The 14,486-nt window shown below is 42.9% G+C and overlaps 1 protein-coding gene across 1 annotated transcript; it reads right to left on the minus strand.

The window, feature by feature from the left end:
* Positions 1 to 7,694: 7,694 nt before the first annotated feature.
* LOC129717170 (uncharacterized) lies at positions 7,695 to 12,929 on the minus strand. The gene is made up of 2 exons (XM_055667015.1): positions 12,339 to 12,929; positions 7,695 to 12,293 (listed from the first exon to the last, which is right to left on the minus strand). The coding sequence occupies exons 1-2, from the start codon at positions 12,927 to 12,929 to the stop codon at positions 7,695 to 7,697; spliced, it is 5,190 nt and encodes a 1,729-aa protein (XP_055522990.1).
* Positions 12,930 to 14,486: the final 1,557 nt, after the last annotated feature.

The raw sequence follows: 14,486 nt of genomic DNA on the forward strand, positions 1-14,486 counted from the left end.
ATCTGACCTTCGGTAGAACAACATATCCTGACAGGGTTGATATTTGTTGACACTCTTAAGTGAAAGTGAAAAAAAAGCATCCATAAACGTTATTTTTTTACAATCCTTTCAAAGTTTTCCCTTCCGCTTTTTGCATGGAAGTGAACTGCCAAAACACCTCATTATATTTCATGCGATGGAAACAAGACAGCAAAATCAGTTTATTTCTTTTTACTATGCCTATGGAATATTTCACTTCCATGTAATGTTCATATACTCTTTCTTCGTTCTTTCGTTATTTGTTAACAAAGATTGTCAAGTCATCGCACAGTGGGGCGGCTCCATACAAATGCTGGCCGAGCAAAAAAATGTCTTCAAATCATGGAAAATACATGGTTTTTATGTAATTTTGGGATGCTGAGTCCGAATTTTATATTATTTTTGCTTGAAAATGCATATTTTTGACGCCATGGAAATTTTCATGTTTTTTATATACACTATTTGAGAAAAATTTTATGTCGGTTTCAATCTTTTGGAAAAATAAATGCATGATGCTTGAAAGACTTTCATATGCCATAAAAAAACATAAAAGAATAATCAGTTATTAAGAAAATAAAAAAAAATAATTGAAAAATATGCTTTGTGTTGAAAATGACTCATGACTTGTTTTTTTTAAGTGACTATATTACATTGCTTCTTTTTATCGCGATCTTCTTTTTATTCACTTCTACCTTCATCTTTATTTTTGTGTTAATTTTCAATACAGTTTTAATATCTTCAGGGAGGGGTTTCAAAAAGTAGTTTCTAACGTCAAAAAAATAATTCACTATTTGCTCTGTAGAAATTAGCAGGCAATATATCATGTCATGTTTTGTGCTTACGGTGCTTACACGATTGTTTTTACTTGTGATTGGCATGATATAAACTTAAAACATGATTTTGGTAGTCAGTGGTGGTGATCCAAAACATAAACAATAATTAGTTATTGATACTTCGGTAATTGTCGGAAATATGAAAATAGTGTCATTAATTATACTGAAACATGTTTGAAAACGTTGTTATTATAAAACTAATATGAGGCATTTGTTATTCTGTTGACGGTTTGCAGTGTGCAATTTAAATTTACATTTTTAAAGTCCGATATGTGCCGGACACTCATTGTTTCTCTTCGAAAGAAGGTTACTCTGCGCAACTCTGCGCAGGGTCGGACTAGATGCATTTTAAAGCATTTTTTCCAAGCTATCTTTGAAAACTAGTGCCAATAGTGCCAAACCCTGCCGTCTAAACTTTAAACGCTGTTTCATGCAAAAAATACGTAATTTTTTTATTCCGCCTAATTGTTTTGAGTATTACAATGAGATTATACATTGTCCAATGATGAGGATTTATTCTCCACTATCTTATATACAACTTTTCCTTAGACGTCATCAAGATTCAAGTTACCCTTGAGGCTCCAGCAAGTTTCGCAACATTGCATTTTTTCCAAGAGAAACGCTAAAAAACGCTGACTCAGTACACTTTGAAAAATCATAGAAAATTCAAATTTTGTCGTAATGCTCTAAAAATTTGGATTCTGACACTTTAATAGTGTACAACTGTAGGAAAAATATAATTAAAATGAAATTCGCATTTTCAATTTTGGGTCGATGGCCAGCGATTCCCCACTGTGCATCGGTCAGTGTCAGTGAAAAATTGTTTCGGTGAGGTTTATTTTGGCTGAGTGGAACGAAATAGTGATCTACGACAACCGGGCTTGTAAACGGTCACCATTTTCATTTGATCTCGCTTCCTTAGCGTGCGTCACAGTCGGCTTTCGCTCGTAAATGTAAAACAACCAAACCATCGCCGCGCAGCTCACAGAAAGAAAAAGATAGTCAAACGACACTCGCGTATCAAAGAAAAGCACACTGTCAATCGTTTAGCGATGTTATTTCGGCCTATTTCTGTCGACAACAATGGACAAACATATTACGCCACAAGAAACTGGCTTTGGAAGATCCTTATAGATGTTTCTATAAGCAAAAGATACCATTTTGTGCTATTGGTTAAATTTTTGACGTTGACTAACGTCTATATCGAAGTTAGGCCCCTGAATTTGAAAATCTAGTAATTCAACCAGGGAAAACCAGAGAAAAGTGGTCAGGTTTTGAGCGCTTATTATGCAGTCATCTATAATCAGATTTTCGAGGTTTTGGCATCAATCGATCAGAAATTCTTTTACGGTTAAATTTATGTAACAAAAACAAACTATTGTTTGAGATACACTATTGAAAAATTGGTAATTAATATCGATTGTCTAAATCATACCGCGCAGCCAATCACTACCTCTCTTCCCAAGCCCAGTCTACACTAACGGATACAATCGATCTGGCTTTGTTGTTATTGTTGTTATCACTTTCTGTTTCCGATGTTTATGCTGCTGCTAGCGGAAAAAACCTTGCAAATATGCATCTTTTTGTTGGTGTTAATTTTACGACAGCGGCCGGCGCCCCATCATTCTGATTCCAAAACCGCACCAGTGACATGCGGACGCTAGGTGATAACAGCTGAAAGGAGGAAATACAAAAGAGTACCGCTCATCTCGTGCCGGTTTCACCCGTAATGCTGGTGGCTTTAGTAGTAAATGGCTACTGCAAAATACTTAAATGGCTGGAATTCTGGACGGACTAACCAGGAAACTGTAATCGGCAACTGGCACCTTTTGGTGCCTCGAAATTTTGGTACAGAAGCGGCTAATTGAATTTTCTGTTTTACCAAATGCTGCTGCTAGCGGAAAAAACCTTGCAAAAATGCATGTTTGTGTTGGTGTTAATATTACGACAGCGGCCGGCGCAGCTTTCAAGAAACATTTGTCTCTACCATTCCATCATCTATGTAGCTCCTCCTTCTTTCTAATTATCTGACGAAGCCTTGGTATAAAACGTATCGTTCGAACATTTCACCCCATCAGTTTCATTATTAAACCGTACCGGATACATACGGACGCTCGGTGTTAGCAGCTAAAAGGAGGAAAAACAAAATAGTACCGGTCATCTCGTGGCGGTTTCACCCGTTATGCTGGTGGCTACTGCATAATACTAAAACGGCTGGAATTCTGGACGGAAACCAGTAAACAAGAAATCGGCAACTGGCACCTTTTGGTGCCTCGCAGTTTTATAATAGAAGCGGTTAGTTGAATTTTATGTTTCACAATTGCTGCTGCCAGCGGAAAAAAACCTTGTAAAAATGCATGTTTGTGTTGATGTTAATTTCACGACAGCGCTAGGTGTTAGCAGCTGAAAGGAGGAAAGACAAAATAGTACCGGTCATCTCGTGCCGGTTTCACCCGTTATGCTGGTGGCTGTTGGTAATAAATAGCTACTGCAAAAAAATACTAAAATGGCTGGAATTCTGGACGGACTAACCAAAAAACAACAATATAATCGGCAACTGGCACCTTTTGGTGCCTCGAAATTTTGGTACAGAAGCGGCTAATTGAATTTTCTGTTTTACCAAATGCTGCTGCTAGCGGAAAAAACCTTGCAAAAATGCATGTTTGTGTTGGTGTTAATATTACGACAGCGGCCGGCGCAGCTTTCAAGAAACATTTGTCTCTACCATTCCATCATCTATGCAGCCCCTCCTTCTTTCTAATTATCTGACGAAGCCTTGGTATAAAACGTATCGTTCGAACATTTCACCCCATCAGTTTCATTATTAAACCGTACCGGATACATACGGACGCTCGGTGTTAGCAGCTAAAAGGAGGAAAAACAAAATAGTACCGGTCATCTCGTGCCGGTTTCACCCGTAATGCTGGTGGCTACTGCATAATACTAAAATGGCTGGAATTCTGGACGGAAACCAGTGAACAAGAAATCGACAACTGGCACCTTTTGGTGCCTCGCAGTTTTATAATAGAAGCGGTTAGTTGAATTTCATGTTTTACAATTGCTGCTGCTAGCGGAAAAAAAACCTTGCAATAATGCATGTTTGTGTTGATGTTAATTTCACGACAGCGCTAGGTGTTAGCAGCTGAAAGGAGGAAATACAAAAGAGTACCGCTCATCTCGTGCCGGTTTCACCCGTTATGCTGGTGGCTGTTAGTAATAAATGGCTACTGCAAAATACTAAAATGGCTGGAATTCTGGACGGACTAACCAGTAAACGAGAATAATCGGCAACTGGTACCTTTTAGTGCCTCGAAATTTTGTTACAGAAGTTTTGTAAAAGAAGCGTGGCAATTCCCTCTACTATTCGCTTCAATGGAATATAAGAATACGGTAGTCAACGTCATGCGGTCGTGTCTTGAATACCACCCTCCTACTATTTGGAACACGACTCATTTTTGAGAAGCTATTGAAAAATGCTATTTTGGGAAGGTTTTGATGATTACAAAAATTTTAAGGACCAAAACGGTTTTTTTTTTTATTTGATGATGTTTCGGTAAAATTGTAGATAGTAATTTTATCTTTCTGAAGAAAATGTACACTCTGAAAAAACTTCTTTAAGGGGTTATATCTACCAAACGCTTAAAAAAAACAATGCTTTTTCCATGAATTTTTTTACAGGACATTTGAAATGTAAGGTATATAAATAATATATCATTGGATTGAGCAACTCTTGCAGAATAGAAAAAATATTTTTATTGCTATTTTTCTTACAAAATGGCGGCTGTGCAGCGATTGCCGTGAACCGCTTTTCTCCTAGAAAGGTATAGCAATCACTGGAAAAACCAAAGGTATAAAAGTGGTCCCAATGGCCGAATGTCATATACCACTCGACCCCTTTCGACGAACTGAGCATTTTCTGTTTATATGTATGTATGTGTGTGTGTATGGGCAACTTTTTTTCTCACTCACTTTTCTCAGAGATGGCTGGACCGATTTTCATAAAATTTGCAAATGAAAGGTCTAGTTGCGCCATAGGTTGCTATTCATTTTCATTGTAATCGGATTTTTGGTTTAGAGGTTATGTATCAAAATGTAAAAATCACGAAACATCAATATCTCAGAATCGGGCTGTCTCCAGAACCCTTAACTTTTAAATTTCGTAATGGTTGAACATATGGTTCGAAAGTTATGTAAAGAAAAGTTATCCTGAGGTTTTTTAAACTCACTCATTTTTCTTAGAGATGGCTGAACCGATTTTCACAAAATTAGTGTCAAATGAAAGGTCTAGTTGCCCCATAAGTTGCTATTGAAATTAATTGCAATCGGATTGTAACTTTGTCCGTTATTCATAAAAATGTGAAATCACATAATGAAAATAAACATATTGACTTTCTCCTAACGATCACTAGCTAGTTGAAACAGGCCCGGAGCTACCAGGGGGGCTAGCCCCCATCACGCGTTTGCATTGCCCCTGACGAACTGACGATCCCCATACTTCCGTTTCGGATGTCCGGTCCAGCGTCTGGGAGTGAAAATGTCAGTTTTTTAAGTGTGATTTCAATGAAAGAACCAATCAATGCAAAACAAGTTTGGCTGTAAAATTGGACCAGTTTTTCCAGTTTCTATTTTCCACTTCTTGATTTCTTGGATTAAACAAATCGTGGGAAAAAAATGGGTGACTCTCGAGGTTGGATTTCTAACAGTGTAATTCCTTCAAAACATTTGTTGCTTCAGAGTAGAGCTTTTAAAAAGTCTCTTCTGTCCTTAGTTTTTCGAGCGCACATGATCGCCCCCTCGAGACATTTGAACATTTGAAGAAAATAATTGGAAGATACACAGTTTCGCTTATCAATAGCGGTCTTCACGTTGAGCTCGTATACAAATACCCAGCCGTAACCTATGCATTAGGGTGCCAATGAAAATCGATTTTTCGAATTTTGTTTTGGCGATAGGGCTCAAAAGTTTCGTCTTCTCGAATAAAATCATCAGCTCTACCGCTGAACGAAACTCGAATGTCAATTTTTTCCCATATGTTTCTTTGACCCCATCTCAAAAATTTCTAAACGTCAAAAAGCCGATTTTTTCTAAAAAAATTTTTTTCTGATTAGCTACACTAGATATAGACGTTTCATGCATTTTAAGACATTTGGCATCAAAAGAAAAATTCGATATCGACGATTTCATACCTGTGTTTTTTTGAAGTAGAATACTTCTCTCAGGAAGTTCGGCTACATAGGGATGTGAAATGAAAATCTAAAACCGAAAAAAGTGAAAAATATGTCCAATTTCAAATGCTAATAAATCGGTTAGTATTCGATGGATTTCCTTCGGTCTTGCAGCAATAGATTGGAAAATCTTCTAAGATTCTTCCCAAAATAAGATAATTGTAATTTTATTATTCACACTATTGTACTATTGAAATTAGTCAAGCCTTGTCAAAACGAAAAATTCGACCTCTGATTGGTCGTTATATGCTTGCTTCCCAAGCACGGTCGACAGCATCATATACCTTGCAATTGAAAACATGCTATTTGGCCTATATAAGAGCCTGTTTCAGCCGGAGCCGCTCATAATAGTTCTAGACAGCGACAACAGCAGTCGTCCTTCCTTTCCAGCAGCACTAGCCCTGTGGTTGGTCACCACGTCTCAGGAGCTGCGCGGTTTTTCTCAGCGTGTGTCGCCAGACAGCCATTATTCCCCCCGTGTTGGGGCAGCATGAAGATTGCCATCAGGAAATCCAATTTTGGAAATCAAAATGCCTTTTTCAAGGCAAATAAACAAGTCATTAAAAGTTAATAATTTTTGTCAACGCAACCAAGCATTCTGTGTTGCATCCTAGCAATTTAAATCTGTCGCACCCGTCGAATTTACTGAATGTAAAATAGCTTCCACAGTGCATGTTGTCCGTGTATCTTAATTCCCCCAATGTTAGGGCAGCTCAAAGGTTGTAATTAGCAACCGATTTTGAACCGCAAAATGCTTTTTTTCAAGGCAAATAAAAAAAAATTGAAGGTTGTTGGGGGATGAGACCGGATACCTCCAAATTTCGATAGCTCGTTGTAAGTTAGAATCCAAACCCCAGCATCGAAGGAATTCTGCTACTCCCAGCAGAATGACCGAGTATACACGGATCCAGCGGCGCCTTTCTCTCCAACAAACTAACACATTTTGCACTGATAGCACAGGTTTATATAAAACATTTAACACAAACTATATGCTTAATTTTATTTTCTTAACTGTTACAATTAATGACTTAAATTAAATGAATAGATTAGCATGCGGTTCCACCGCCCATGCTATCCGGTGATTGGAAGGAGACTGGCGCGCTGCTCCAGCAGCGCTTTAATAGATAACGATCCTAGATGGGCCGTGCGATGTTATCTGGCAGCGGTCGGCGGTGGGATGAAGTTCGGGTTGACTGCCTCTCTCCTGGCGACGCCTCATCGATCGGCTTATCGGTGGCATCTCTCCGGTGATCGATTCTCGCTCTAGCAGCGATCGGGTCAATTCCTTCGGCGATCGATGGGTTTATCGGTAGCACGTCTTCGGCTCTAGCTCCAGCTTCGATATCGCTCCAGCAGCGATCGGTGTCGATGAGAAAATGATAGCGGCTGGTCACTCATTGTCTGCTCTGCAGTAGCCGATGTGGATTGATCGGCTTCCTTATGCAGCAGTGTGGCTCGTTCTGTGATATTGTTTTTTGTTGGCTCGTTCTGTGATATTGTAAGGGTTGTAGCGTTGGGGTACTTGCGAACATCCTCACCCACCCAGAAATTGTAGATTTCTGAAAAGAAAGAAAAAACAGATCCTCTTCGGCGGGACGGGATTGTGGGTTGGTGTACGCTAAGCTTCCTCATCATCCGGCACTGGAAGCAAGCAAATTTTCTCCACTGGGCGTGTCAAATTTCCCGTGGCTGTCTTCAGTGTTACGACTCGCACTACGTTGTCAGCCGAGGGATGCAGCTGGCAGATTCTACCCATCTTCCACTTCATAGGGGGCAAATTTTCGTCCTTAACGACGACCAATTTTCCATCTTCAATGGGGACGGCTGGCTTCCAACGTTTTGTTCGACCTTGCAACTGACACAAATATTCTTGTCTCCATCGTTTCCAGAAGGTCTGCAGATGACGCTGCATTGATTGCCAATGGTTAAGCCGAGAGGTTGGCAATTGATCTACGTTTGGTTCGGGGATGGCTTGCAGGGACGAGCCGATCAAAAAGTGTGCCGGTGTTAATGGCTCCAAATCATTCGGATCGTCACTTTGCGGCGTAAGGGGGCGGGAATTGAGGCAAGCTTCTACCTGCACCAGTAGCGTGCTAAAATCTTCCGGCGAAAGGGGTGTTTCGCCTATCACTCTCAATAGACGATGTTTTGCAGATCGGACTGCCGCTTCCCAGATACCGCCAAAGTGGGGGGCGCTCGGTGGATTGAAATGCCAATGTATGCCCTCCTTGGCACACTCTCTGGATACTGCATCGTGGTGGTCTCGACTCTTTAAAACCTTCAAAAATTCTGACAATTTGTTACGTGCACCGACAAAGTTGGTTCCGTTGTCGGAAAAAATATCTGAACATCGGCCTCGTCTACCCACGAATCGTCGCAGTGCCTGGAGGAACCGTTCGGTAGACAGATCCGTAACCAGTTCCATATGGACCGCCTTTGTACAGAGACAAATGAAAATGGCTACGTAAGCCTTTACTGCTGGCCGCCTTGGAAGTGGTCGAACGAAAACTGGACCAAAGTAGTCAACTCCGGTACGGGAGAATGGAACAGCTGATGGTTTTGAACGGAAACATTTCAGGCATTTGTGTATAATCTGTCTCGCTAGACTTCTGCCACCCAATGGCCAAAACCTAAGCCTGACGACTGACAATAATAACTGCGGCCCAGCGTGAAGAAGTCGAACGTGGTAGTAATCCAACAGCATGCGGGTGAAACGGTGTCGTGCCGGCAATGCAACCGGGTGTTTTACTTCATCTGGCTCTAACGAATTTTTCAACCTTCCGCCCAATCGTATCACCTGATCCTTGCTGATAAACGGGTTGAACCATCTCAATGGAGAGTTTTTTGGCACACTAGCTCCCTTTGATAACTTAGACCATTCATCCGCAAAACACTCCTTTTGTATTTGACGCACCCATACCGTTTCTGCTTCCTTCAATTCCGTGCTATTTAAAAATTCTGATTGAACCTTCTCTTTGCGATGTGTCCGCAGCAACTTTATGAATCGCGAGCAATATGCTGTAACACGGATAAGCGAGGTGTAAGACGAGAATTTGGCAAGCCATGTTTCATTGAATTCATTGTTAGTAGAAACAACAGCGGCAATTACAGAACGACGTCTCTCCTCATCCCCTTCTTCTGCGCGTAAGTTCACTGAAGCATTTGGCCAGAAAGCCATCTCTAGTTTTAGCCAATCGGGACCTTCCCACCAGGAAGTGTTTTGTAGTATTTCTCCTGGCAAAATCCCTCGGGAAATCAAGTCAGCCGGATTCTGCGCACCAGGGACATGCCTCCATTGGCCACACTCGGTGATAGTTTGAATGTTTGCTGTTCGATTGGCCACATATGTGGACCAGGTTGTGGGTGTAGCTGAAATCCATCGTAACACGCAGGTTGAGTCCGTCCAAAAATAAGCTCGTGTCGCTAGGCGTATCGCGCCATTTACCTTTTCGAACAGTTTCGCTGCTAGTTCTGCACCGCAAAGCTCTAGCCGCGGAATCGTTTGACATTTTAGTGGAGCTATTCTTGATTTGGAAGATAATAGGTGCACTCTGACCTCTCCCCCAGCGTTTATACTCTTCAAATATAGACATGCACCGTATGCCTTCTCCGAGGCATCAGAAAAACAATGAATCACCACGGCGACAGGCTGTGGGATAATAACACACCGCTTAATACGCAACTCATTCAGTTGGGGAATTTGTTCCTGAAATTTCACCCAAGCCTCACCCACCGTTGGAGGCAGTGATTGATCCCAGCTCAGAGGGTTACCGCCGTCGTCGCGTAACGTCCATAACCTTTGCATGAAAATTTTTGCTGACGTGATAGTAGCGCCTAACAGTCCCAGTGGGTCGAAGAGTGTGGCTATGACCGACAGTACATATCGTTTAGTTAGTGGTAATTTATCCTTTAGAGTAGGGATAGAAAAACTGAATTTAAGTGTATCTGGCACAGGCATCCAGGTCAAGCCTAATGTTTTCACCGATGAGTCTGGATCAAGATTAATTCCTTCCAAAGCGCGAATGGCCAATCCATTCTCAGGAAGGCCCTTTAATACGTCTGGAGAGTTCGAAGCCCACTTTCTAAGCCGGAAACCTCCCCGTGACATCATTTTATCTAACTGAATCCTCAGTTCTAGCGCAGTTTCTATGCTGTCCGCCCCTGTGATGACATCATCCATGTAGGTGTCAAGGATTGTAGCACTCGCCGCTAGCGGAAACCGTTCTTGTTCGTCAACTGCCAGTTGATGTAGAGTCCTGGTGGCCAGAAATGGGGCTGGTTTAGTTCCGTAGGTTACGGTATTAAGCTCGTAGGTTTGAGCTTTCTCGGATGGCGAGTTTCGCCAAAGGATGCATTGGAGCGGTCGATCTTCGGGACAAATGTTTATTTGGCGGAACATTTTCTCCACGTCGGACACGAGCATGACTTGCTTGGTCCTACTTCGCAGGATAATTGAACGAAGATCTTCCTGTATCACTGGCCCCACCAGTAAAACGTCGTTGAGAGACACCCCAGTGGTCGTTTTACATGAGGCATCGAACACGACCCTGACCTTAGTGGTGGTACTAGATTCTTTGACGACGGGATGGTGCGGCAAGTAGCATCGTTGAACCGAATCCGTGTCGTCGATCCTCTGCATGTGCCCGAGTCGCCGATATTCGTCCATAAAAGTGGTATATTCCTTTCGCAGATTTTCATCTCTTGCCAGTCTACGTTCGGTTCCCTGAAGACGTCTGAATGCGATGTCCCTTGAATCGCCCAGGTTGAATAGGATGTCCTTCCTTTTCGGTAAGGCAACGGTGTAACGCCCATCTGTGTTGCGTTGTACCGTCTGTGTGAAAATGTCTTCACATCGTCGTTCCTCTGGTGAATAAGTTCTAACAGTATCCACCTCTTCACAAGCCCAGAAGCGAGAGATTAATGTATCTAGCTGTTCTGAAGTAGACACATTGCATCTGATTTGCCAGGATTGGCTTGGTGCTGCAGAACCACCGCAAATTACCCAGCCGAAGACCGATTCATTTAGTGTAGGTAGTTGCTCTCCCAACGAAATCCTTCGGCCAGTTTCAAAGAAATCAAAGAATGCTCCAATACCTAGCACTAAGTCCACCCCATGAGATTCGAAGAATGCTGGATCGGCTAATTGGATGCCGCTCGGGATGTTCCACCTTTCCGTATCAATTATTGTAGTAGGAAGACTAACTGTTACTCTTGGAAGAACTAGAAAGCTTAGTTCGCGCGAGAACGGTGAAACTCGAGACCGTATTAACGTTCTTAACCTCTGCTTTACTATGGTTGAAGCTTGACCTATCCCGACGACCGATATATTAACCCGATCACGAGTCACCTTCAAACGTTGGCTTAACCGTTCGGTGATAAAATTACTCTCTGATCCTGAATCCAGCATAGCGCGGGCAGGGAACCGATTACCATCATCGCCTTCGACCGTGACAACTGCTGTGGCCAGAAGCACATGGGAAGCATACTGACGAGCTGCTCCGGATACCTGAATATTCACGGCTGCCATATTAGCCGTTTGGGTGGAGGCTGGATTGTCCGATTCCTTGGAAGGTAGTGTATTATCCCTTGCAACCGCTGCAACCTTGGTTTCCTTCTCCCTTTGATTGAAACAAACTAACGTATGGTGACGACCTCTGCAGTTCCTACACGAATATTTGGATGTGCAATTTTTCGCCTGATGGCCAACTCGGAAGCAATTGCGGCAAAGAGCATGACTTTTTAATAATGCATCTCTTTCCACCACTGTCATTTCCTGGAATGTGCTGCACAAATAAAGCGGATGGTCCGACGTACAAGCCGTACAGCGTCCCCCAGACGCTTGGCTGGAATTATAGCATACCCTAGCTATGGAATGTTTCTGCCTTGGATGTTGTTGCGGGACACCCCTAGTGTCACTGCACCTGGATGGTAGGCAGTCCAAAACCTGTACCCTACGTCGTAGAAATTCCGTCAAATCCGCTAAAGTATCCTGTTCCTTTGCTGATGACACCTCTTCCCACCCCCTTCTAGTGACCGGATCCAATCGTGCAGTAAGAATGTTTACTAGAAGGAGGTCCTTGTAGTCCGCCTGTTGAACTACTTGATCCAGTGTCTGCACTATTCTCTCGAAGCCTTCAATGAGAGTATGCAGATCGGATACTGATTCCTTGGTCAGTGTGGGCAAACTGAAAAGCGCTTGAACCTGGCGCTTCCTAAGCTATTTACATTTGTTGTACCGTTTAAGTAGCAACTCCCAGGCTACCTGATAGTTGGCTCTCGTAATTTGCAGCGGATCGATTAAACTCTTTGGCTCTCCCTGCAAACACCCCTTGAGATAATGGAATTTCTCTACTTCCGGTAGATCTTCCTTCCAGTGGATGAGCGATGTAAACAAATCTCGGAAACTAAACCACTCATCGATGTCTCCATTAAAACTTTGCAATTTAATTTGCGGCAACCGGACGTGGTCCATACCACCGTGCGTTGTAACGTCTCCTACTCGGGTTGAATTTGCTAATCGATGTGGCTCTTCAAGCTCCTTAGTCTTGTCCACCAGAAAGGATTTGACTTCGTAATAACGGTCGCTGAATTCCATTCGCTCTTTTTCTAAACCACTAGTTTCTGCACTGTAGTTATCGTGTGCAAAAATCTCCACCATCACATCGCTAAAACCTTCCCACAGCTCCTCCAATTTGGCAAGGCGTACCTGCACCTCGGTTGCTGTATTGGATTCCTTGAATTCTTGCATAAACCTCCAGATGTCATTGAATGATAGTTGAATTTCCTTCATTCTCGCTGTAAGCGCCCTCATTGACGGCGCCTTCTTGGCTGCTGCTGAATTGGCCGCGGGCATTATGCTGACGTCACCGTTAAACCGATGAGCAAGGAAAAATAGACGTGGTGTAGTAATCTACGATAAATCCTAGCTTGGCTAGGCATATACTGTAAGCACTGACCGACAGAACCAGGTGGTGGTACTCCAAATTTTGCAAAAAAACATCTCCTCAAGCCTCGCGACGTCCCAGTCAACCGACAAGTGGATAGCACTCAAACAACAGATAACGAGAGCGACGAGGAAACAGCGATGTAGTAAGCAGAATGTGCCGGCTTCGGCGGGCATATACCGTGGCAACTTACCACACGAAAAATTATTTGCACCAGAAACAACCGCTTAGTCCTCCAGCAAACGGACTTCAAACGTAAATTGAAACACTCGCAATTATGTGCCTCTCAAGGCAAAGGCTCACCAGAGTTAAAGCAAAACGAAGAGGATCGATTTAAATTTAAGTGTATTATCTGCGTGCCTAGCCACGGCAGTACATATACTAAAGTTTTACCTGAGCAAAAAATATGTTGCGCTGCCTCTTCGATGCTTCAAAATGTTGGAAACTTTCGACCAGTAAGTCCAATGCAGTCCGTTCACTACCGCCAGTGTAGCTTAATATCCGGGAAATGTAGTATAGCGATCAATTATTTCGCCAATCCGGCCGCACCAATGGTTGAACACTTTCCTCGTCATGGAATTTCGATAATCACTCAGGATGCGAATAATCAATTATTTTCGGATCACCAGATAAAGCAAGCATTAGTATTGCGAATTTCTCCCAGCTCGGCTGGACATATAGCATGCAAAGGCTTCACTAACCTGACAAACTATCCAATCGGCAAAGTCCAAGCCAAGAGGATCGATAAAGCGATGGCGTCCACCAAGCCACGCTAGCACTAGAGTACGCTGCTTCTATTGTGAAGTTGAAGCGGGAGCAATGGCGATCCACCCAAGCCACAGCAACTTAAAAGGAGTTGGCCCTTTGTGTGCCGCAATGCACACGGAAGATGGCGTTTTCCAACCACGCCAGTCCAATCAGCGGAAGGAATTATACGCGTCGACCCTGTGCCGACGAATCCAATTGCGAAGCCGGTCCTGGATCCGGTTCGAAGGACCAAAATGTTGGGGGATGGGACCGGATACCTCCAAATTTCGATAGCTCGTTGTAAGTTAGAATCCAAACCCCAGCATCGAAGGAATTCTGCTACTCCCAGCAGAATGACCGAGTATACACGGATCCAGCGGCGCCTTTCTCTCCAACAAACTAACACATTTTGCACTGATAACACAGGTTTATTTAAAACATTTAACACAAACTATATGCTTAATTTTATTTTCTTAACTGTTACAATTAATGACTTAAATTAAATGAATAGATTAGCATGCGGTTCCACCGCCCATGCTATCCGGTGATTGGAAGGAGACTGGCGCGCTGCTCCAGCAGCGCTTTAATAGATAACGATCCTAGATGGGCCGTGCGATGTTATCTGGCAGCGGTCGGCGGTGGGATGAAGTTCGGGTTGACTGCCTCTCTCCTGGCGACGCCTCATCGATCGGCTTATCGGTGGCATCTCTCCGGTGATC

The sequence above is a fragment of the Wyeomyia smithii genome, chromosome 1 (genome assembly GCF_029784165.1).
Source record: "Wyeomyia smithii strain HCP4-BCI-WySm-NY-G18 chromosome 1, ASM2978416v1, whole genome shotgun sequence".
NCBI classification, from domain to species: domain Eukaryota; kingdom Metazoa; phylum Arthropoda; class Insecta; order Diptera; family Culicidae; genus Wyeomyia; species Wyeomyia smithii.

Coding starts and splice junctions, on each gene's coding strand:
- LOC129717170 (XM_055667015.1), bottom strand. CDS start 12,929: ATGCCCGCGGCCAATTCAGCAGCAGCCAAGAAGGCGCCGTCAATGAGG. Junction 12,294..12,338: donor TTACGAGAGCCAACTATCAG/GTAGCCTGGGAG, acceptor AAATGTAAATAG/CTTAGGAAGCGCCAGGTTCA.